A 21965-nucleotide genomic window follows, 5' to 3' on the forward strand; every position below is an offset into this window, starting at 1 on the left:
TATTAGCCTGACTAGACACCCACAAGTCTATGGGGCCGGATGGGATTTACCCAAGGGTATTGAAGGAGCTGGCGGATGTGCTGGCCAAACCCCTTTCCATCATCTTCCAACAGTCCTGGAAGACTGGGGAAGTTCCACTGGACTGGAGGCTGGCTGATGTTGTGCCCATCTACAAGAAGGGTCGCAGAGAGGATCCAGGGAACTACAGGCCTGTCAGTCTGACCTCAGTGCCAGGGAAAGTCATGAAGCAGGTGATCTTGAGTGCTATCATGAAGCACATGCAAGAGAACTGGGTGATCAGGCCCAGTCAACACGGGTTCACGAAAGGCAGGTCTTGCCAAACTAACCTGATCACTTTCTATGACGAAGTGACTCGGCTGCTGGATGAGGGAAAGGCTGTGGATGTGTCTTCCTGGACTTCAGCAAAGCCTTTGATACAGTTTTTCACAGCATTCTGCTTGAGAAACTGTCAGCCTCTGGCCTGGACAGGCGCACACTCTCCTGGGTGGAAAACTGGTTGGCTGGCCGGGCCCAGAGAGTGGTGGGAAATGGTGTGAAATCCAGCTAGAGGCCAGTGACAAGTGGGGTTCCCCAGGGCTCAGTGCTGGGTCCAGCCCTGTTCAGTGTCTTTTATCAATGACCTGGATGAAGGCATCGAGTGCACCCTTAGCAAGTTTGCAGACGACACTGAGCTGGGTGGAAGTGTTGATCTGCTGGGGGTAGGGAGGCTCTGCAAAGGGATCTGAACAGGCTGGACCGCTGGGCAGAGTCCAATGGGATGAAGTTTAACAAGGCCAAGTGCCGGGTCCTGCACTTGGGGCACAACAACCCTAAGCAGTGCTACAAACTAGGAGAAGTCTCTCTAGAAAGCTGCCTGGAGGAGAGGGACCTGGGGGTGTTGGTTGACAGCCGACTGAACATGAGCCAGCAGTGTGGCCAGGTGGCCAAGAAGGCCAATGGCATCTTGGCTTGTATCAGAAACGGCGTGACCAGCAGGTCCAGGGAGGTTATTCTCCCTCTGTACTCAGCACTGGTGAGACCGCTCCTCGAATCCTGTGTTCAGTTCTGGGCCCCTCACCACAAGAAGGATGTTGAGGCTCTGGAGCGAGTCCAGAGAAGAGCAACAAAGCTGGTGAAGGGGCTGGAGAACAGGCCTTATGAGGAACAGCTGAGAGAGCTGGGGTTGTTTAGCCTGGAGAAGAGGAGCCTGAGGGGAGACCTCATTGCTCTCTACAACTACCTGAAAGGAGGTTGTAGAGAGGAGGGTGTTGGCCTCTTCTCCCAAGTGACAGGGGACAGGACAAGAGGGAATGGCCTCAAGCTCCGCCAGGGGAGATTTAGGCTGGACATTAGGAAAAAATTTTTCACAGAAAGGGTCATTGGGCACTGGAACAGGCTGCCCAGGGAGGTGGTTGATTCTCCTTCCCTGGAAGTGTTTAAGGCACGTGTGGATGAGGTGCTAACGGGCATGGTTTAGTGTTTGATAGGAATGGTTGGTCTCGATGATCCGGTGGGTCTCTTCCAACCTGGTTATTCTATGATTCTATGATTCTATGAAATGAAGTGAAAACGGAGAGAATTGGAATCCCTTCAGCCTCTGAGTATTTTTTGAGATAGAGGTACACAGGTCAAGTAGATCACAGAAACATTTGATGCTTAGGAAAGTGGTTGTAGTTTCTAGAGTGCTAATGTTCTATTTTCGTGTCAGCTGGTGTTACGGCATTGTTTCCTTATGTTCTTGCCTGACTCTTGTTTTCTCTCCTGCCTCCCATTTGAACTATGTTAACATTTTGTCAGTGCCTGGGTTTTTCTTCTGCGTTTGTAGGGCAGGAAGCGGAAGGAAAAAGGTTTTGACTGAGGACCCCTGACTCTGTATCTTGGTTTCAGAGTTTTAGGGGTCTCAGGTTGGACACATGTATATAGTAGCCTTCAAGAAAGGAAAGGAAAAGTTTTCTGTGTGTGGCAAGCTTTCTTTTTTTCATTGCAAGGTGTAAAATTTCAGAGATGCCTGTGCGTACTCACTCAGTGAGCTGATACATAGCACCCCATTCAGTTTAGAAGAAGCACAAAACATTGGAAACTGGGAAGGCATGCAACAAATCCCAGAAGAAGACCTGTTCAACAAGATATTTCAGAGTGGGTTTTAATACTATTGGGCTTGTTGTTTTTTTTGTTGTTTCCTCTGTGGTTTGAATTCAGTAGAAAGCTGAACACTCCTCTTCAAAACAGTAAAGGTATTGAATAATTAGCAGTCAGTTTAGTTTGTTGTCTTTTGAGTTTTTTTTAGTGTATGAGCCATCCGTTTCTGCTCTCCCTCAGGTTAAAATATTCTATGAACTATCTAAGGGAGAGACAAATAAGCATGGCTTTTTGATTTGTGTTTTTTATTGCTGATGTTATTGCATAAGCAAACTCTCAAGAAATGTTAGAAACGTCCATGCACGCATAGAACAATAGCACATAAGTCTAGAGCACAAAGATATACGCCAGCTGGATTTATATACGCTTTTTACTATAGGTTTTTAGTGTTATTTAATAATTCCTCTTCCCTAACTTCAGTCCAGGTTGGTTATTCCAAATGGTTAGATACTCAATGTACCTATCTGTGCAACTTAAATTTCTTTATATTTAAAAAAAAATAAGGTTGCAATGCCTACTTTTGGTGTTATAATTCAGAGTGTGCATTTTCTTTTAGAAAAATGCAAAAGGTAGGAGATTTTCACTTTAAAAAACAGGGTGTACTTTTAATATAGGCCTAACATAAAGCATAATTTCAAAAGAGTTAGCAAGAAACATAATGTAAAATATGTATTCCTGTAATGTTTTATGCAGGGTTTCAGGGATGAGATTCCTTTTAAAGAAGAACTTGTTGATGAACCAATTTTGGACTTGGGAAGGTCATTTCAGCTGTCTCGTAATGACAATGAGTATGAGAAGGAGTCCTGGGAGATGCATGAATTTCTGAAACCCAGAACAGAAGAAATGGGCGGAGAACTGGAAATGCTGGTGGATGATGAGTATGACGAAAATTCAGACTTCCTGCAATACAGTGCATCATGTGGACAGAAGACAACTTCAGAGAGGAATCTCCATACAGAAAGATGGATGAAGCAACTTGAGACTACTGAAATACAAGACTTAAGATCCAAAGTTAACGTAAGTCCAAAACGTTCACTGGAATATCAGTTCAATAAAGATCAAATGGTAAGGAATTCTGTGTTCGTCTTGGTGCTATACTTTGACCATGGAACCCATACCTCAAAGCAAATTCCAAAACTAAACTCTGTAGGAAGTCTTTCTAGTGTTTTAAATATTTGATGAGATCTGGGCACCTCCAACGAACACCAGTCTATCCTTTTGTACATTTTGGGAGGTTGTTTTGGTTACTTAGTGTCTATATATTTAACTGCTGGAATGAGATACATGCTGTGGTTGGTGTATTTACAGGCTTGAGTTATCTTTCCCATGTCTGATTTGCAGGCTTACAGTTTTTTAGCAAGCTGTACTAATATGGTGCACATCAGTAATATGTGTTTTAATAGACCGAGGGCTTCAGCAGAAACATCAGTGAAAGGAGCTTCCTCTTTTCCCCAGTATTTCTAATCCAAATCAGTTCCTTGAGCAAGATGATAGTGCAGTTAAGTGAAAGATGATGTGGTGGAAGTGATTGTCACAAGCATAGTGGTGGGTGAAGAAATAGAAGGAGACAGAGCTTCAGGTAAATTGTAAAACTCTTTACTTATAAAGCCTCCTCAAGTATTCTGAGAATTATTCTTTTCCATCTAAGTCTTCATTCATTCACTTGCCAAACAAAAAAATTAAAATATCAGCCTGCCGTGCACCAACTTCTGAGATGTATGATTTTCTGTGAAAAAAAATGAAGTGGAAAAGGATTTAAAATTGCAGCCACAGAGAATTTCAGGTTTTATTTTGCTTGCCTCTCTAGTGCTATGTACATAAACAGGCTAAAATGCAGCTCCTAGTGACAGTTTTATACTGGAGTGCACAATCTTTATAATGCATAAGTTCATACATTTGTCACTTAAAACTAACAAATGAGTGAGAGTGAAGAACTTCTCTGGATTACAGGCAAGTAGAAAGACACAGTTGCTTTATATTGTAATTGCACGTAACATTTTTCATGCCTCTTCTTAATATAGTGCATAAACAAGCAGTTAGTATTTCATAGCTATCTGAATAAATATTAACATAGTTGAGAATATGTGCATGTCTACTGTAAAAATCAATGTTTGTGTCAAGTACCCCTGTATAAATTGATACCATTGTTTTCTAACTTTAATTACTTTCTTTCTCCTTTGCGAAGTGTGAAGAAAATGCTAGTATAAGTTCACAATCTCCTGTAATCACAGCGCACAGTGGCTACCAGACAGACATATTTGACACTGAAACTACCCAGTCAGGAGCAAAAACCAAGATGGATTTAGGTTTGTAAGAAGTTTTTTCTTTATCTTTTAGTTTCCTATTTACAATTTAAATTTTATACTAAACAGTGACTTCTTTCAAATTATAAAATATTCAAATGAAGGCTTATATATTTGAAATATTCAAATTCTGTAGGCTCAAGACAGCCTGGCTTTAAAAATGTTTCAGCTTCATGATCTTGCTTCCTCCTCCAAATCTTTATCTACAGTTGTCTCAAGTGATAGCGAAAGTTCCTGCAGCTTTGTCCTGCCTGTGGAGAAACACTTTCTTCTGTGTAGCTATGTCTCGAGTAGGACTCCACACATAAGTATAGCACCAAAGCTCATGCCTGTAATTTCTGTCAGGACTTTGTCTCAGTCACTTATGATTGCTGATTTTACAAATCTTTACACTTTAAAAGGAAAAAAAAAAAAGTTGCAAACTCTGGAGGTAGCCACAACCAAAATTTGCCAGTGAACTCTATGGCAAATAATTTCCCCGTATCTTGGTTTTCGTAGTCTGTGTTCAGAAGCAAAGTTTCTCCTTGTCAGATGGCCAGAGATGGATGGTTAAAATTCGGTAGATCATCAGGGAAATAAATTTATCTACGTGCCCAAGATAGCACGCGCTGACTGGGAGAAAGGAAGTTGGGTCGTTTCCTTCCTACGTCACCTTCATCTTGTGCAGAAGATACTTTGTAGGCTATAGTGGAAGTCTGGTGACTCTTGCAAGGAGCTCTGGTGGTCTAATTAATGCTGATACTTACATCACTAAAATGACATCAGTCTTCCACAGTGAACCCTACAGGGGTTCTGGGCTGGAGCAGGGCTTTGCGCGACTCTCCCTAAATAAAACATGGATTCACTGTTTCTAATCATGTGGTTTTGTGAGGAGTATCTCTTGTCTAAATTGTATCTCAGTGCATCTCAGTTCCACAAATATTTGGTGTTCCCTATTATTACTTGACTGCATGTACATCAGGAGCAAGATGCCTTAAAGAAGTATTTAGTGTGGTATAAATTTCGTTCAAGAATAGATTTTCCATATGTCTGTGCCTCTTGATCATCACACCATGTCCACATTTGGAATGTGATGAGCTAAGGGGTTATTTCCAAGGGTGATAACTGGTAGGTGTAGGAACAGAGGAAGAAAAAGCTCACTGCTACACCTTTTCTTCTTCAGGTATAAAGCTTCAAAATGGCTCTAAAGGACCTGGGCTTGCTCTGGAAGCTATTGAAAAGGAAGAACTAAAAAGGGAGGATTATGTTTTTTCCAAGAACCAGGAATCCAGGAGAGTTACCACCTTAGCTCAGTCTAGATCAGTGTTGTGCAGGTACAGAGAAAACTTCAGTTTTCATAAAATTTTCAATTAATACTCCTAATTTTCCTCTTCCTTTGCTTAGCTGACTAATCATCAAAATCTGTGTGAAATGGTAAAATGTACTTAGATAGCCAGTTTTATGACTTTTCCTAAGAAGCTGAATTTTGCCTTACAACCTTGTTTCCTCTCCTGAGTACTGGGCAGAAAAAGTGTGAATGTCTGTGCCATCTACTTCACCTTCCACAATGAGGGGAGTATGGATGTGGCCTTGAGGAGAGGGACATGGCCTTTACCAGCAACACTGATCATTACTGCTTAAGAAGCCCCTTGGTTTTCCCTTTTCCTTTATTCTTTCCCCCTGTTCCTTTCTGGAAGAGCAGTTCAGCCACGGCCCTCAGGCCTGTGCAGGAAAATTCAGTCTTGTCAGTGCTGCTGAGAAACCTTGAGGTAGCATTGGTCATAGATACTTGCTATATCTGTCAAGGTTCCTATACTTCCCCCACCAGTTTTGGGTGAGCATGTAGTGGATCTTCACTTGGAGCCTGTTGATTCACATCCTCATTACCTCCCTAATTCATCTACAATCTTCCCTCAGAGGGAAAGCAGCTCAACAATAAGGTGAGGGGATTATATCTCCAGTACAATATCCTACTTCCTTTTTGTAGCTTAGGAGTAGTACTTACAGCTCCCATAATCTACAGAAAATGTGCAAGGTTGTATTTTTTCAGCCATTCTGTAGAGTCCTGCAACTCCATATATCCGTCCCTATTCTATGAATAGGTGAGTCACATATAGTTTAGAAGTTTAGTTAACACCCTGTTCTGGCTGTTGTGGGATGTTTAATAAACACACAGGTTCTTTTCTCCCACTTGCAACATGATACGTTTTCTGGTCAGCTAGACTGGTTTTATCATGTTTATATCCCTCTAGAAGAATCACAGCATATTCATCAGAAAGTAAATGTTAATTGCTTAGATAATAATTTTGAATGAGTAAATGCAGCGCAGATTTGTATATCACAAAGCAGCTTATAAGTTTGGTCTGCCCATCATGTTTATTTCTGGAGCATTCCTTAAGTGCATTTGAACCTAAATACAAAAATTCCTGTCTGGTCTGTTGACTTTGCACATTTGGTTTAAACTGGACAGCGTGAGAAGGCATTGCTGTCTCCCTGCCAGATACAAACTATGCAAGGAATTGTGACCTGGCAAGGGGTGATGCCTTTTTAATTTTTTTTATTCCTTCCCTCTCTCTGACCCCAATTAGTGAATTACCTGAGAGAGAAGAAGGAGAAGGAGAAGAAACTCCAAACTTCAGCCACTGGGGACCACCACGGATGTACGTTCATATGATTACTTTTCTTCCCATTTACCTTATGTCTGTTTTCTGTGAGCCCAATTAGTTCTTGTGATTTTTTTTTTCTCCCTTCCTCTGCCAATAACTTTAAGATATTTGTGTACCTTGGGCTTTCTTAGATGCAGTAAACTTTTAACAGATGTTCAGCAGAATTATGCCTTCTATTTATACAGCTGACTTGGGAAAGCTTGTGGGGTTTACGTTGTGGATGACCTACAAGTTCTTGCTCATTTAGTAACTATTAGGTGTGAACAATGCGTATAGTGCTGCTGTCTCCTTTTCCATGGGTTCTCCACTAAACTTAGTGGCAGAATTCCAAATTGCTAAGCCAAGTTTTAGCCATGTTCTAGTTGTATTGTTAACATTTCCAGATGAATTGTTTTATAGTCCTAACTAAAATATGATCAAAAAAATTCTGCTTAAGCTGATTAATATGCATCTGGTGCTTTGTTTTATTATTTGACTGGGATGCCACTTCCAGTATTTGCCACTTCCAGACAGTTTGCTCCAACTGAAAGAGGATGAATGTTTACTTGAGTTTTACTCTTGCTGGTTTTACTCTTGACTTCCTCTGAAGTGGAAGCCTATTGGAAGGGCACCAGGCATGGATTGGCAGTAGAATTGTGGGGGTTTTGTTGAATGAGTTCTACACAGGGTAAGAAGCTGCCTCTGTTGAGGGCATTTTTAGGCTTCTGGCTTTTTCCCTTTACTCTGTTAAATCCTCTTGAAAGACCAGAAGCTCACATTTATATAAGGCTTTGCATTTGTAATTTAAAAAACTGTTTCAAGCTGTTAAACTACCATATGTAATTTTTCAGCATTGAGATCTTTAGAGACCCTCACGTGTCTCTTGGAATCAGTATTGTTGGTGGACAAACTGTTATAAAGCGCCTGAAGAATGGAGAAGAACTTAAAGGGATCTTTATCAAACAAGTTTTGGAAGACAGCCCAGCAGGAAGAACAAGGGCTTTAAAAACTGGAGATAAAATACTTGAGGTAAATGCAGCTAAATCTACATTGTTACTTTAAGAAATAAAGATTGACTCAGACAGGAGAGAAGGACAAAATGCCACCACTACTTCGTGAAGTATTGTTGCCGCTGTGTTTTGAAAACCAAAAGAAACCCCTGGTGTTGACTTTTCTATTTCTAAGGTCCAGGTATGGTGCTCTTAGCATTTTCATTCGTATTTGAGGAAATGTAGGCCCTCGGATACAATGAGGAAATGAAAGAAAATTAGTGCCACCTTCTCATATAAATGAATAATAAGTTGCAGCATACCTTTATAAGCATGTTATAATATATGTAAGAACATAGACTCTTCATAGTGGAATTTAGGAGACTATTTTTTGTGTATTAATTTGGAGTAGTTAAAAGTCTGATTAATTACGATTTGGGGGGAAAACCCGGTTCCAGCAGGTGCCGTAGGAGAAAGTACCATTCCTCATCTCATCTCTGGCTCTGTGTTAATTTTTTTGCTAATTTTTCTCGAAATGGATACTTCTGGATCTAAATTCCCAAACTGACAGGGCTGTTTTTGCATGTGTTTTAGGATTGTGTGTAATGTGTTGCAAATTTGTTTAGTTCACAAACAGATAAAAAAGATTATACCTAGTATTACACCTAGCATTCTCCGGCAATCTTATTCCTTGTTTTATCTAGAAGAATTGCTTTGGGAAACATGGCCATCTTTTAATTATTAATACTAAGTAATATACTTTTTGTTAAACCCTCATGGAAACATACTTTAAAAATCATTTCTCTTGACTGCTTTTGGTACCTTCCTAAGATAACACTAATCTTCTGTGAATGTGCGTGATCTCTTGTAAAGACTGTACCAAAGACAAGCTGCCTAATAAAAATAAATGTTGTTTGTTAGGTTTCTGGGGTAGACCTTCGAAACGCTACACATGAGGAAGCAGTAGAAGCTATCAAGAATGCAGGAAATCCTGTTGTATTTGTAGTTCAGGGTTTGTCTAACATACCAAAAGTAAGTTTATTTCTGTTTCTATTCAAAAACTTAATAAATGTGTAAGATGCATCTTATTTTAAACTTGGCTAAATTCCTTTCAGCAAGTTTGATCAATTTTTGTGTCCATCCTTTCTGACAGAGTTTCTGCTTACAGACCACTATTGATTATTTGTCTGGCCTGATTTGAAACCTTGTTTCTGCGATGTGAATTGTGTAGGTTTAACTCTACTGACAAGACATTAATTCAGTTCTCCCACCAGTGTAAATGAGTCTGGCCCTGTGTATTTTAATTTGTTCAGATTTTATAATCTAAAAATATACCTAGTTACCCAAATGAACAAAAGTGTCATTAAAATTAGTCAGATTCACACTAGCAGCTCCTTGTAAAATGTGTCACCAAAGAGACCTGAAGTAGTTATGTGAGAGCAAGGTGAATTTCGAGAGATTTGAAGATAAGGAGATGCTTGAGGACAAGGCAAGGAATCTTTTAATCCCTTAGTAAGAAAAGGCATAAAATTGTGCCTTCCTCAAAGTACGCACAGAAGAACCAACACTTTTGGTATAATCTGAGAATTTAGTTGGGGATTTTAATGGATTAGTAGGCCCGCAGGTGCCTTTTGACAACTTTAGCCAAATTTGGCACAACTATGTCCAGTATTTTTCCAGAACTCGAAGGAGTCTTTCAAAATCTGTTAAGCCTTTCACCAGCTAAGCTGGGAAGATACTCAAGCAGTGATGGCAAAAATGATGGCAAGGGTAACTCAGTTGGTTCCCTTTCTATGTTGGCTTTTTCACAGAAAAGATCCAAAGAAACTGTTTGTCAGAGCATTTGAATGTTCAGCTGATCTCTGAACCTTAATTTCCTAGTCCTTCTAGAGGCACCAAGGGAAAGACAGGTAGCTTGAAAATTGAGTTACTTTCCTTTGAACTGTAGGCTGTAGGAAATTGGACATTCATAGGTTTCCAGCAGTGCTGTGGAGTCCCAACACCCATTTCCCAAAATAAGGTGCTGCCAGAAGAGTGGCAGTAATATTGCATTTTGTGACATAGAAGAAGAGAAGACAGAAAAGTAGCTCAGAGTACTTGTTTCCTTTTGTATGGCCTGATCTTGTGATGCAACACAAGGCCCATTGCTTACTCATGTGTTGAGTGCTACTTTGAGCTTAAACTATGTGCCTGCCACTGGATGCCATCAAAATGCACTAAAAGTTTCCCCTTGGAAGTCTAAAGAACAATAAGGAAGAATATTATGCAGAGATTAAACATGCTGTGTTTTATAAGGAGTCTGTGTGCATTGACACTGGTCTCTATCTGAATAATTAAGAACTGGCAAACGAGGAGTCCTTACTGAAGTCTGTATCAAGGATGTACATCCATATGGTTGACTTCAGAGAAATGTTTAATTGAATGAAGAGATAGGGCTAGATATCACACAGTGAACACTGAAAAAGTAGAGAATGTTTGTAAATTTGTGAAAGGATATGATTTAAAGACTGCGCTGCAATGCCCTTCTACGTGGTGCAAAGTGAAGAGTGCACTGGGTAGCATTATTATGGTCATTACCTAGCTTTTGGATGTTTGATTTGCAGCTCTAACCTTCTTTCTAACACATGTAAATATGCATTGTTTTTCAGGTGGCTTCTGCCGTTCAGCCTAAGGGAGTCAAAGTCAGCAAAGATCAGAATGCAGACAAAGAAAATAGGAGTGATAAGGTATTTATTCCATCAGATGTTCTGCCCAAGTTTTACTAAATCAAATGGTACAATAATTATAACTCTGTGATAAGTCCCAGTTGAACTCTGAAATGAAGTTTGAAGTGTTTTGTTGAAATATCTTTTTTCATTTGCCAAAATTCTGTCAAATGCAAGGTAGCTTTCTGACAAATGTTCTGTTGGTCTCCCCTGGATGCTGAAACCTTCTACTTACTGCAGTGCCTTGCTGGCATCTTTCTGGAAGTACCTGTTTTGCTCCATGTGGAGGCAAATGGATTCCCTTTGTTAGCAGAAACAGAGAAATCATAGCAAGTACACAAATAATATCCCTAATGTGATGCTGGCTGAAATTCAGTAAAATCATGTTAAAGGATAATTATATCTGCCAAGTCTCCTACGTTTCCCATTGCTGTGTAAAACAAGGAAATGACCTAGTGATCTGTAGCCGGACAGCTAATTGTGAAGCAATTACTGCACAGTAGCATCCAAGCAACTTTGCAGCAGATTTAAAAGAAAAAAAAATCTATTTGATCCAAACTAGGGGATTTGTTTTATTTGCTGCAATAAGGGAAAAAATTCATTTCTCATTCTTGTAAGTTTGCTCCGATGGCCCAGCTGTTTTTTCTGTAGGAACTATGCTGACTAATGAGCATCAGTCAGGTACTTTGAGGGTGTCAGAGCTGAGGAGTAGAGACAGAATTAGTGCTGACAATAACTTTAGCCTGTTGCAGTTTAACATGCTAACTACAAATACGATGAACTTTTCATTTGATCCCAGTCAGCAGTCTGGTGTGTGGTGGATAACCAAGGAGGCCCTCTTGCCTCCAAAAGTTTTTGTAAAATTCCTTTCATATCCTGTCAAATACAGAAGCTCTGTGGCTCAGTTATTCAAAAAACTCAAGAAAGGTGTTGGAAATCATGCTTTCATGCCAGTGGATAATACTTACAATGAGGTAGTTACAATCCTCTTTTCTTGGTTTTGTTATCTATATTTCTAATCTCAAAAGCGCTCATCCTCTTGCAACGTGCTGCCTTTAATCCCTAGGACTCCAGTGTGTTGCTTTCTATAGCGATTGGAGGTTAAAGAGGGAGCCTAATCTTTTTTCAAACCTTTTTCATTTATTGGTGCTGTAAACTGGTGGGAGGAATACAGAAGAGCTTCGGTGCATAAATATGTAGGTCCTTTTTGCCTTTGAACATAAATTCACAAAGCAGTCATACTGTGCTACAGTAGTGGCATCTCTGAGTTGCAAAGAGTTGCTATTAGTGGATTACTAGTCTGTGTCCCTATGGGGAATCAATGATATTTTTAGTCCGGTCTTCAAAGTGTCACAAAAGAGTTTTGTTTGAAAGCAGCCACATCCAGCTGGAAAATCTGCCTCTTCTTGTGTGATGTACTATCTTTTCAGTACTGAAGGTGTTTTCTCTTATTTGTTGTGTTTATTCTCTGTTGATCTACTTGTTTAAAAATGATCACTTGAACTGATTTATATAAAATCACTTAAAACAGGTGAACTTCTTGTGGACAAACCAGGTATTAATGTTATTTTTCTGGTTGGCTATGTAAACTGTGCCTTTGCCTCTGTGCTGTTAAGAGCTGTGTTACTACAGTAACATGGCATGATGGAGTTACTCCAGCACAATGTACTCATCTGGGCTTTCAGTATGTCAGGAGGGATGAGAGAAGCTTACAGGCACAGTGAGCTGCTGAATAAGCATAGGTATCTCGTGTAATTCACACAGACTTTCCAACAAATGTTTGAGGTCTTAAAAAGCCAAAAGGTCAACACTGAGACTATGAGTTATTACTAAATTATAGTGATACTGATTTGCCATAGGCAGCTGGAAGTGGGGATACAAGTTTTCTGTCTTTACCTGCTCATTAAGGTAGAATGTGAGTTCTCTCACGCTTCCTGGGTCTTCTGGATTTTGCCCAGTTCTCCTTGTGCTGGTGTCGAGCAGAAAGTGGGAGGCATATTTGGTGTATTGTGTTCTTTGGGGAAATGGCTGTTGCATTTCCAAATGCTTTTATTATATACTACTATTAATTTCATTTATTATTGTTATGATGTCTTCAAGGCAGCACTTTCCCTTAATGTTTTTTAAATGGATGGGATGATGTATATCTTATCTCACAAAATTTTCTACATAGCTTGCAGTGCCGTTTGCTCTAATAGTTAGACTGTTCTATACAAACATAGGCTCAAGATTTTAGAAATCCATACACAGGTTCAGCTTTCATTGTACACAGTGAAAAATTTTATTCTGGATTTGCTGTCTTATTTCCCAGCTATAGAAGAAATTAATTATGGGCATTCTGGTTGCACTAATGGCATATTGTACTCAGTGTTCCCTTTCTAAAGTGCATCCTCCTATTAGTAGTGGGATATAGTTGAACGTAATTTAGTGAAGTCATGTAGCAAACTAAGGCATGATCCAGTTACCCAGAGCTATAAAAACAGTTGCTTGGACGAATGAGTGCCTGTTTCATTAGATTCAGAATCTATTCTTTACGTCTGCTATGCACCGCTATATGCATCATTATAGGAGCTGCCTGTATTTATGTGAGGTAATGGCATTTTATTGTAAGTTATAATTCACAATCTATTTTAAATTTAAGCTAAAATGTACATGAACTGTTATGCTTAAATATTTGTAGGTGCACTAAGATGATGAAGTTCTTATTTTGTATTTAAAATTTTGACTTTTGTCAGTACCAGACGATTTTGGTTTTGAGTCTCTAATGACGAATGGGGTATAATTTAATGTTTATTTTTAACCCTTAATTATTGTTCACACTGCCTTGTTTATGGTGATATGCAAGGATGGTCAGCAAGTAAATGTGCATGCACTATTGTATTTTCTTTTTTTGATGTTTAGTTTCACTTTTTGTTCTAATTTCTTGCATAAAAAGTCTGTGCTGCAGAATTTTAACATTGTAATTTAGTGTTGTGTGTGTTCACATGCAGTGCAGTAGATATTAGGATTTTTTTTCCTGTGCATGGATGTTAAAAAGCATGAAACTATTTGTCTTTGAACTATTAGAGAAAATATGGGGCTCCACCCCCAATGAAATTGCCACCTCCTTATCGAGCACTTGAAAGACTACATGCAGAGGAAGCTAACGTCGATGAAGAGGAGGATGAGGATGCTTGTGCAGAGAGTAAGTAGTGCCACATTCATTAAGTCAGATTACATTTATGGAACACAGTCAGATTGTGACAAACATATCTGCCTTCTATTGTCTGTATTATGAGAAGTAGTGCTCGGTGTGGCAACAGCATCTAATCCTCAACTTTGTTCTTACCAAGGACTACTAATTTGGAACTTAGTTTTTCCAGCCTATAGCTGTGCGCATCTGAAGAAATTTAGGAAGGGCTTTGTTTATTTTCAGTCTAAGCAATGTCTAGATGACTTGCTTTGCAGTGATGTTGGCAGCGAAAGGCAGATGTTGTGCTTTATTGTTGTAGTTGCTGTAGTGGTTGAGAACCACTGGTGCATAGTTCTTGTGCAGAAAAGCCTGCAGTTAATTTCAGACAATGCTGTTCAAGCAAAATATTTTCCTTTAAAAAGAAAAACCTGGTGATTTGTTGTTTCAGTACCCTACTGAAAAAAGGATCCCATTTTCATGTAGCATCTTTTATGGGAAAGGTTCTGCAATTGTCTGGTTCTGGGCTTTGCAATAAATTATGGTGATTTGCACTCTGTTGCAGTGCAGCTTGTGAGCTTCCATCAGTGTGACTTAGATTCCAGCGTGCCATTTTGTTAATTACAGCTTTGGATAGATGTAATATTATTATCCATGGCTTACCTTCCAATAAAATATTTAAGAATAATGAAATTGCAGCTAGGAGTCCTAAATTATTTTCTAAAATTAATTACCATTCAATTTTTTTGTCATCTTTATACTGTCTTGTACCATGTCAGCAGAGATGAGACAGGATTGTTGGGATATGGTTTGGGTTTTTGGTTCGTGATTTTTCTCATAATATTTTGTCTTGGAGAGGTTTGGTTTTTTTCCCCTGGTTATGGGCAAGCCAAAACAGAGAGATGCTTTGATAGCTTTAGACCTTGAAGCAGCCATGGTTCCCACTCAGAGTGGAAGCTACTAACTTGAGGCCTGCTGGTGGGAAAGCTCTTCAGCTGCTCTGGCTGATTTCCTTGGCAATGGTGTGCCATTGAATCTGAGGTAAATAATGAATTTGGTTGGTTTGTCTTTTTGAAGGTTGCTTTGTTGGAGACAAGAAGGATTTCTGAATGTTTTTCTTACAGTAACAGTAACGGGGCCACAGGACAAGGGTGTTCAGCTCTGCCTCTGTTGCCTTAAGGGAAAGCTGTGAGTTCTTGCACCAACTGAGATTTTTCCAGAAATTCCCCTTACTGAGTTTGCCATCTCATGTGTTCGGAGTATGCCTCATATTTACCTCAAGAGGTTTCTCAGTAATTTTGTGGGTGTGGTAGTCAGGAGGAGCTGAGTGGATGTCAGTTTGACTATATCTTGAGCTTTCGAACCAACTCTGTAAACCTTCAGTTGTGGCAGACAGATTTCAACTTGTTATTAAGGTTACAATTCCCAGTTAAAGGATATATTTGATAAGTAGCCTGCCACCTGATTTGTCTAATTAGTATATACCCAATCCAAATGTTTGCTTGACTTAAGTCAATGCTTTGCACAGAAATAATTTCTTTTTGATGGACTTGGTCATTTTTCAGCTGTTCTGCCATCCCTAATGATATTGCCAGCTGCGTCAAAGAGCTGAAAAGGTAAAGCTACTTCTGATATTAAATTCATTAATCCTACCAGATTTGGCAGCAACAAGCAGATCTGTGCAGATGAATCTCCTTCTGTCTACCCTTTTTATTGACTGAAGTTGAATGTTTTGCAATCACCATCTTTCCCATGAGTCTTGGAAAATCATGGTATACATTTTCAATGTTATCCTTCCCAACCTCATCCTGTTTCTTTTAAAATAAAAAACAGGCTAAGGAAGCTTAAACTAAGTTTGTACATCAACCATTGAAGTTAAAACACGTTAGAAATGATCTAACTGTGCTTAATGATATTAAGCATCTTGGCAGCTGTGGAATGAGCTTTTACAGAGTGTGTCTTCTGTGATAACTTGAAAAACAGTTTTCTCCATAAATTCCAGTATTGTTTTTGTGAATTACTTGATGTTCATAACTTCTGTCCTGATTCTTGAGCACCTTTCTCAGAAATCTCAGTACAGGCCAGTGCTTGCCTTTTTAACACTGTGCATTTGCATTTTCATATTGATCTATTCCCTACGCACTTATCTAAGTAGTTCTACTGGTTTTGTAAACTTAACTGATACTTTTCTGAGCTTCACTGAACAGGTGAAGTAGATTTATTGTCTTCCTTATTTAAAAGATCAGGCATGTTAAAAGGAAGAAATCATGTCAGCTCAGGTAAATTAACGTCATAGTGTCTCCTCCTTTCATTTCCTTCCTATAGTTCTCAATTTGTGCCAATAGCATGGAACGCCTCAGCGAGCATTTTGAGATGGGAAAGCTGTAAAACCTATACTCTGATTGTGCTCCTGATTGATTTTTTTTTTTGTAGCATCCTTATTAATACAATTACAGTGTTACAAACCTGCCTATCAATTTCTTTCATACTCCAGAAATACACTTGACATTGCTACACTTGACATTTTTTTACCTTCCTTGTCACTTCTTTCGACCCATGCTTTCATCTTTTGCCTCCATGTCCTTCATCATTCTCCATACTGTAAATGAAAGCAAAGCATTGTTAAGTCTCCCTGCCACATTTAGAAAATTTTTCTTTCCTTTCTGTCCCATCCATCCTGCCTCATAGTCTGCATGTTTTGTCTGCCTTGCCCTTAAAGTGGCTGAATAAACTTTTGGTATTGATTTAATTTTCCCCATGGGATCTAAATCCACTGGCCTTTTGGCAATGCTTCCTTTTATTTCTGCTTTTCCACCACTGAAATTGTAGCTTTCATTGCTAAATTGTTATAACAAATAGTCATTTCTTGTAGGTGTTCTGCTTTTTCTTTTCAAAGGTTGTTTTTGATCCAAATAGAGTGAATCCTTATTGAGGATAGAACTACTAGGTAGCTCTTGTTTTGAAGTCCAGACTACTTCTATTTTTCTGTCATTTAAGAAGTTTAAAGAAGTTCCAGGTGGTTTTTGTTGGTTGGTTTGGTTTTTTTTAATGTTTCTTCTTGCACCCAAGACCCTTAGTTTCAGATTTACTTCTCTGTTATGTTTTAGAATCATAGAATAACCAGGTTGGAAGAGACCCACCGGGTCATCGAGTCCAACCATTCCTATCAATCACTAAACCATGCCCCTTAGCAACTCGTCCACCCGTGCCTTAAACACCTCCAGGGAAGGTGACTCAACCATCTCCCTGGGCAGCCTGTTCCAGTGCCCAATGACCCTTTCTGTGAAAAATTTTTTCCTAATGTCCAGGCTAAACCTCCCCTGGTGGAGCTTGAGGACATTCCCTCTTGTCCTGTCCCCTGTCACTTGGGAGAAGAGGCCAGCTCCCTCCTCTCCACAACCTCCTTTCAGGTAGTTGTAGAGAGCAATGAGGTCTCCCCTCAGCCTCCTCTTCTCCAGGCTAAACAACCCCAGCTCTCTCAGCCACTCCTCATAAGGCCTGTTCTTCAGCCCCTTCACCAGCTCCCTTATATTCCATTACCAGTTCCTTTTATATTCCATTTATATTCCACTAGTTCCTTTATATTCCATTACTTCCAGTATTATTTTCTGAGTTCTTACATAACTTTTGCTATACTTTGGAGGCGAGTTGAAAACAATATTTCCTCTTGTTTTATCTCTTCATCTAGTGATATTGTCAAGTATTTATCAGTATTCAGCTCTAAACCTGTGCAATGTGGCTTTTGTTTACTCTCTGCTTTGACTTAAGGCTTTCAGTTTATGCTTTAAAGTAGTTTTGTAAAAATGCAGTGTGTGTATCATGTTGCAAAAACACCATTCAAAATGCTTCATCTTACAGACCTAAAAGTGTTATAATGTAGGTTTGGAATTTTTCTTCCCTACGATGGAAACAATTCCTCTGTGGCAGAGGTTATTTTGGAGAAGGTCACTCTCCATGAAAAGGTTTTCTAGGCTTCCCAAACCTTAAAAACATCAGGTTTGGAATAGGATTTTTTTTTTTTTTTTTTTTAATTCAAACAAGTAGAAGGTGGGGGAAGCATACAAAGGGGCTGTTTGTACTAGCAAACAGCTGTGCTGCAGACTGCATCAATAGGCATTGGTGTGTTTTCCTTCAGTGGCAGGGCTGTAGGTGTGCACTAAGGAGCTGCTAATAGACTAATGTGCACCCCGTTGGGGCTTATTGCTATAATGAGGGGTTAGTAGTAAAAAGAAGCAGAGGAAATGGATGGGCAGAGTAGTCTGTAACAGATGGTTTTGTAAGGTTTTCCTTGGGGCATTCATAACCGTATAAATTAGATATACTTTTGTGATTGAGTTGAAGCAATCATAAGTTAGATGTGAAAGACCTTAAAAACGGTTATAAGAAAGATAAAAAGACAACTGTTGAAAGAAATCAGAACCGTTAATCTCAATGGATATTACATTTTTTAGTAAAATCTTTTGTCTAGTTAGTTGACCGAGATTGATCTGGTTTGTTTCAAATAAGTTAAGAATAATAAAAAAAATAAGAAGAAATTTGTGAAGGGTGGCTAAGATAGTGGACTAGATACCACTGTGCTCAGACTTTCTGACTGCAAGTATATTTAACTATATCTAATAATGGGTTAATAATGCTCCCTTTCTTTTATTTTGTCTCTAGATAATGTAGAAATCAATGAAGCTGTAAGAAAGCATAATGATTTGTCTTTCTAAAATGCTTTTAGAGGAGAGGAGGCTTCTCTACCAAAGCAAGAGATTTTAAAACTTCTCTAGTGTTTCAGCTTTGCATTCCCTGTTGTCATAAATCTGTGGGTGTGAAGGGTGTGAGAGGGGTGAATGTGTGTGCATGCGTAGGTTGGTTCAGACAAACGCATGCTGCTTGTTGCCTTGGTAAGGTTGGGTTAGGGTTAGAAAGCATTTGAGCACATGAGCAGATTGCACTCATCACACCTAAGGCTTTTGGAAGCTTCCACAGCGTCAGTGATACCCATACGTGCATGAGAGGATGGCAGCTTTCATTGAAAACAAAAGATGAGAACAAAAGGAATAGAATTCACTTAAGATCTTGTGGAAGGGATGGTCAAGTACATGGGGTGTGCGAAAATAGGACCTCAGGAAGTGCCTGTGTACTGCTGTGGCAAAGATGGGAAGATGATTATTGGCACTTTGGAAAAATGCCAGAATTATTAACAATGACTAAATAAAACCAAACCCACCAATTAATGAATTTTATTCTTGAGGCTATGACTGGTTAGAGGCTGTTTAATGCAAAGCTGTGCTAAAACAAAGGAAAAGCTATTCTTCATTTTATTTTATTGAGGGGGAGGGCGAAGGACATCCCTGAAAACAGTGATCTTCAGGTGAGCAGCTTGTGTAGCCAAACACTGCCTCTCCAATAGATGTCACTGCAATCAACAGCAAATAGAGATGATGTTCAAAGAGTAAGATGTAGCTTGGAAAAATGCTTCAAGCTTTGTGAAAACAAAATATTGAAAAAAATGAAACGGCAATATTTACTTCCTTAAATGTAGTAACAAGTGTGTTTAGTATGGTGGATTTCCAAAGATCATTCAAGAGCCAGGATTAGGCAAAATAGAGCAAGGACTTTCATTTTTAGCTCTGCGTTAATCTCTACTTAATATGACTCGGTACTGCTAATCTTCTTTTCCCATTCTTGTTCTGATCCATAATTAGTTAAAATATGTAAGTTTTGTTAACAGCCCTAATATCAGACCCAGAAGGGCTGTACATGCTGGGCAGACTTGCAAGCTGTTGTGCCACATGAGGCTAGATTACGATGTTGGTGTCATTCTTGTTTGAGGTTATGGGTTAGTTTGAGTTTGTTATTGGAGTGGGAGTTTTTTTGTTTGTTTTTTTTTTTACTTTATTTGTGAATCCCATGCACAGTTTTCATCATCTGATGAAGTATTGCAAAAGGAAATTATATTTTTGATGAATTAATAGTAAAATTACAGCTGAGACTTCTTGTATTTTTTACTGTGTGCTTGTACATAATGCATTGAACAGATGGCTTTGTGTGTGCTGTGATACATATTCTAAAGAAAGGACAATGAACTTTAAAAATGAACAAATTCATGGTATTAACAAAATAACTGGGTATTTTGAGTTTTTTAAATGCAGTATTTGGGAAGAATTAGTAAGGACTTCCCAAAATGACTAAGTATATTTCTAAATTTAGAGAGAGGGTTTTTATCTTCGCTTTTTTTTAATTACTAAATGAGGGATTTTCATTCTCTTCAGTGTTTCAGTTCAACTCTCATTGCAGTAAAACTAAGACTGCTTGTTCAGAGTTGCAGTAAAATACAAGTTATGAAGAAGTTTCGATCCTTCTTCTGCTTATAATGACAGATTGGTTTTGTTTTCTGACACTAAAAAGACAAACAACCACCAAACCCTATGCTATGAACACATATCAGTGTTGGGCAAGTGCAAGATTTGCAGCACTGGAAAACAAAACATCTAATGAAGAGATTTGACTGAGAGAAATTAATTTTAACCCCTGTAGTTTGCCTGAAAAGGATGCTTAGATAAATAGCATCTATTAACTGCTACTTTGCCATGCAGTGGGTCATTAAGCACGATAGTACCTGCAGCTAACAGCAATATAAACAGACGTTTGACTCGTGTTTGGGGATAGAGATGTCATTCGAATGCTTAGCAGAATAAGCCAGTGCACAAACAGCAGCCGTAGAGCATCAGTGGGTCAGATATGGGAAACCAGAGATCTGCTGCTCCCTGCATACTTCCATAGGCAGCTCTCGTCTGCTGGCAGATGTAACTGTTAGCTTGTGGGTAGCTTGAAATTAATATAATTGATGGCATCTCATAATAGAAACAGACAGACGGTTTGCCCTTAAGGAGAGAAAAATCTCAGAAAAATAGGCCCAAGGTCGTCAGAAGAAAGACAAGCACTGAGTCTGTGTGTGATGAGGATTTGAGCTGCTTACAGCATTGAATGTTTGTCAGGAATGCAGATATCTTGAAGTACATGCTGGCACAGCAATGGTACAAGGGGGTTTCCCAGGTAAGGATTCAGATCTATGTCTGTATTGTGTTTGTTTCCAGCAAGTAATTTTAAGTATTTTTAGTAATAATTTAGCACTAGTGAAGTGCTGGAAGTATGAAAACAATAGCACAGATCATTTTTTTTTTCAGTTTGAAGCATGGACATATAGCATGATTGGAATATTGAATGCATTTAATATTTTTCAAGTATTTTGTCTTGTGTTTCCTTATAAATCATTGTATCTGTTGTGTGCTCATGTTCAACATTTTTATATATAAAACTGATGTGAGCACGCAGTGCTTAAAGTATAAGAATTCCTAGCAATAGATTTCTTGCGATATAGAATAATCTACTCTTCCATAACTGTTATTGTAATGTAGAGACAGATGGCTGAATTTTCTTCACTTTGCTTGTTAAGAATGTGTTAGGTAAATGTTTTTAGACTAAAATAAAAAGCTGCTGGGGAATCTAAACTGAATATTCAGCATTTTCATGGTATAAGGAGGCAAAATAAGAATAAAGCAATGTGATAGTAAGCAAATGAGCTATTTGCAATGAAGGACAATCTAATGTTTAAATATTGCCTCAGATTGCATTTGTTCTTAGGTACGATCTTTTCTTCCAACATAAGCCAGGTACCTAGAGAATAGCATTAAAATGCTAGGCATGAAATATACTGATTTGATGTTTTAAGGTTATTACATTGTCTCAGGCATTGTGCAGGTGGCTTATGTTGTTCGGGATCTTTGATCTTGCTCAGGTGTTACTGATAAGTAATTTCATATAACTTACAGACAGAAGGTAATGTCTGTGGTATAAATCTGCATACAGAGGTATCACTGTACAAACTTACTAAGAGAGGTTAATGCAAGTAGATTTTTATATTGTTGTCATTAAGAATGTTTAATATCACTGGAGTGATTTGCACCTAAAAATATGTAAAAGGGATGTAAATATTTAGATAAATAAATGAAAGGCAACCAATTGCCCATAAAAGGTGGTTATGTGTT

The 21965-nt window shown here is 38.8% G+C and overlaps 1 protein-coding gene across 1 annotated transcript in view; it reads left to right on the forward strand.

Moving 5' to 3' along the window:
* The window catches only part of PATJ (PATJ crumbs cell polarity complex component), a 157702-nt gene that overhangs the window by 55923 nt on the left and 79814 nt on the right, over positions 1-21965 (forward strand). Inside the window, exons 20-27 of the mRNA XM_069861943.1 lie at positions 2833-3204; positions 4325-4445; positions 5605-5755; positions 7010-7081; positions 7918-8095; positions 8977-9087; positions 10704-10781; positions 13827-13944. Coding sequence (XP_069718044.1) covers positions 2833-3204; positions 4325-4445; positions 5605-5755; positions 7010-7081; positions 7918-8095; positions 8977-9087; positions 10704-10781; positions 13827-13944 — 1201 coding nt within the window. The remainder of the gene's footprint in view (positions 1-2832; positions 3205-4324; positions 4446-5604; positions 5756-7009; positions 7082-7917; positions 8096-8976; positions 9088-10703; positions 10782-13826; positions 13945-21965) is intronic.

This window comes from Phaenicophaeus curvirostris, chromosome 8, assembly GCF_032191515.1.
Source record: "Phaenicophaeus curvirostris isolate KB17595 chromosome 8, BPBGC_Pcur_1.0, whole genome shotgun sequence".
NCBI classification, from domain to species: Eukaryota; Metazoa; Chordata; class Aves; order Cuculiformes; family Cuculidae; genus Phaenicophaeus; species Phaenicophaeus curvirostris.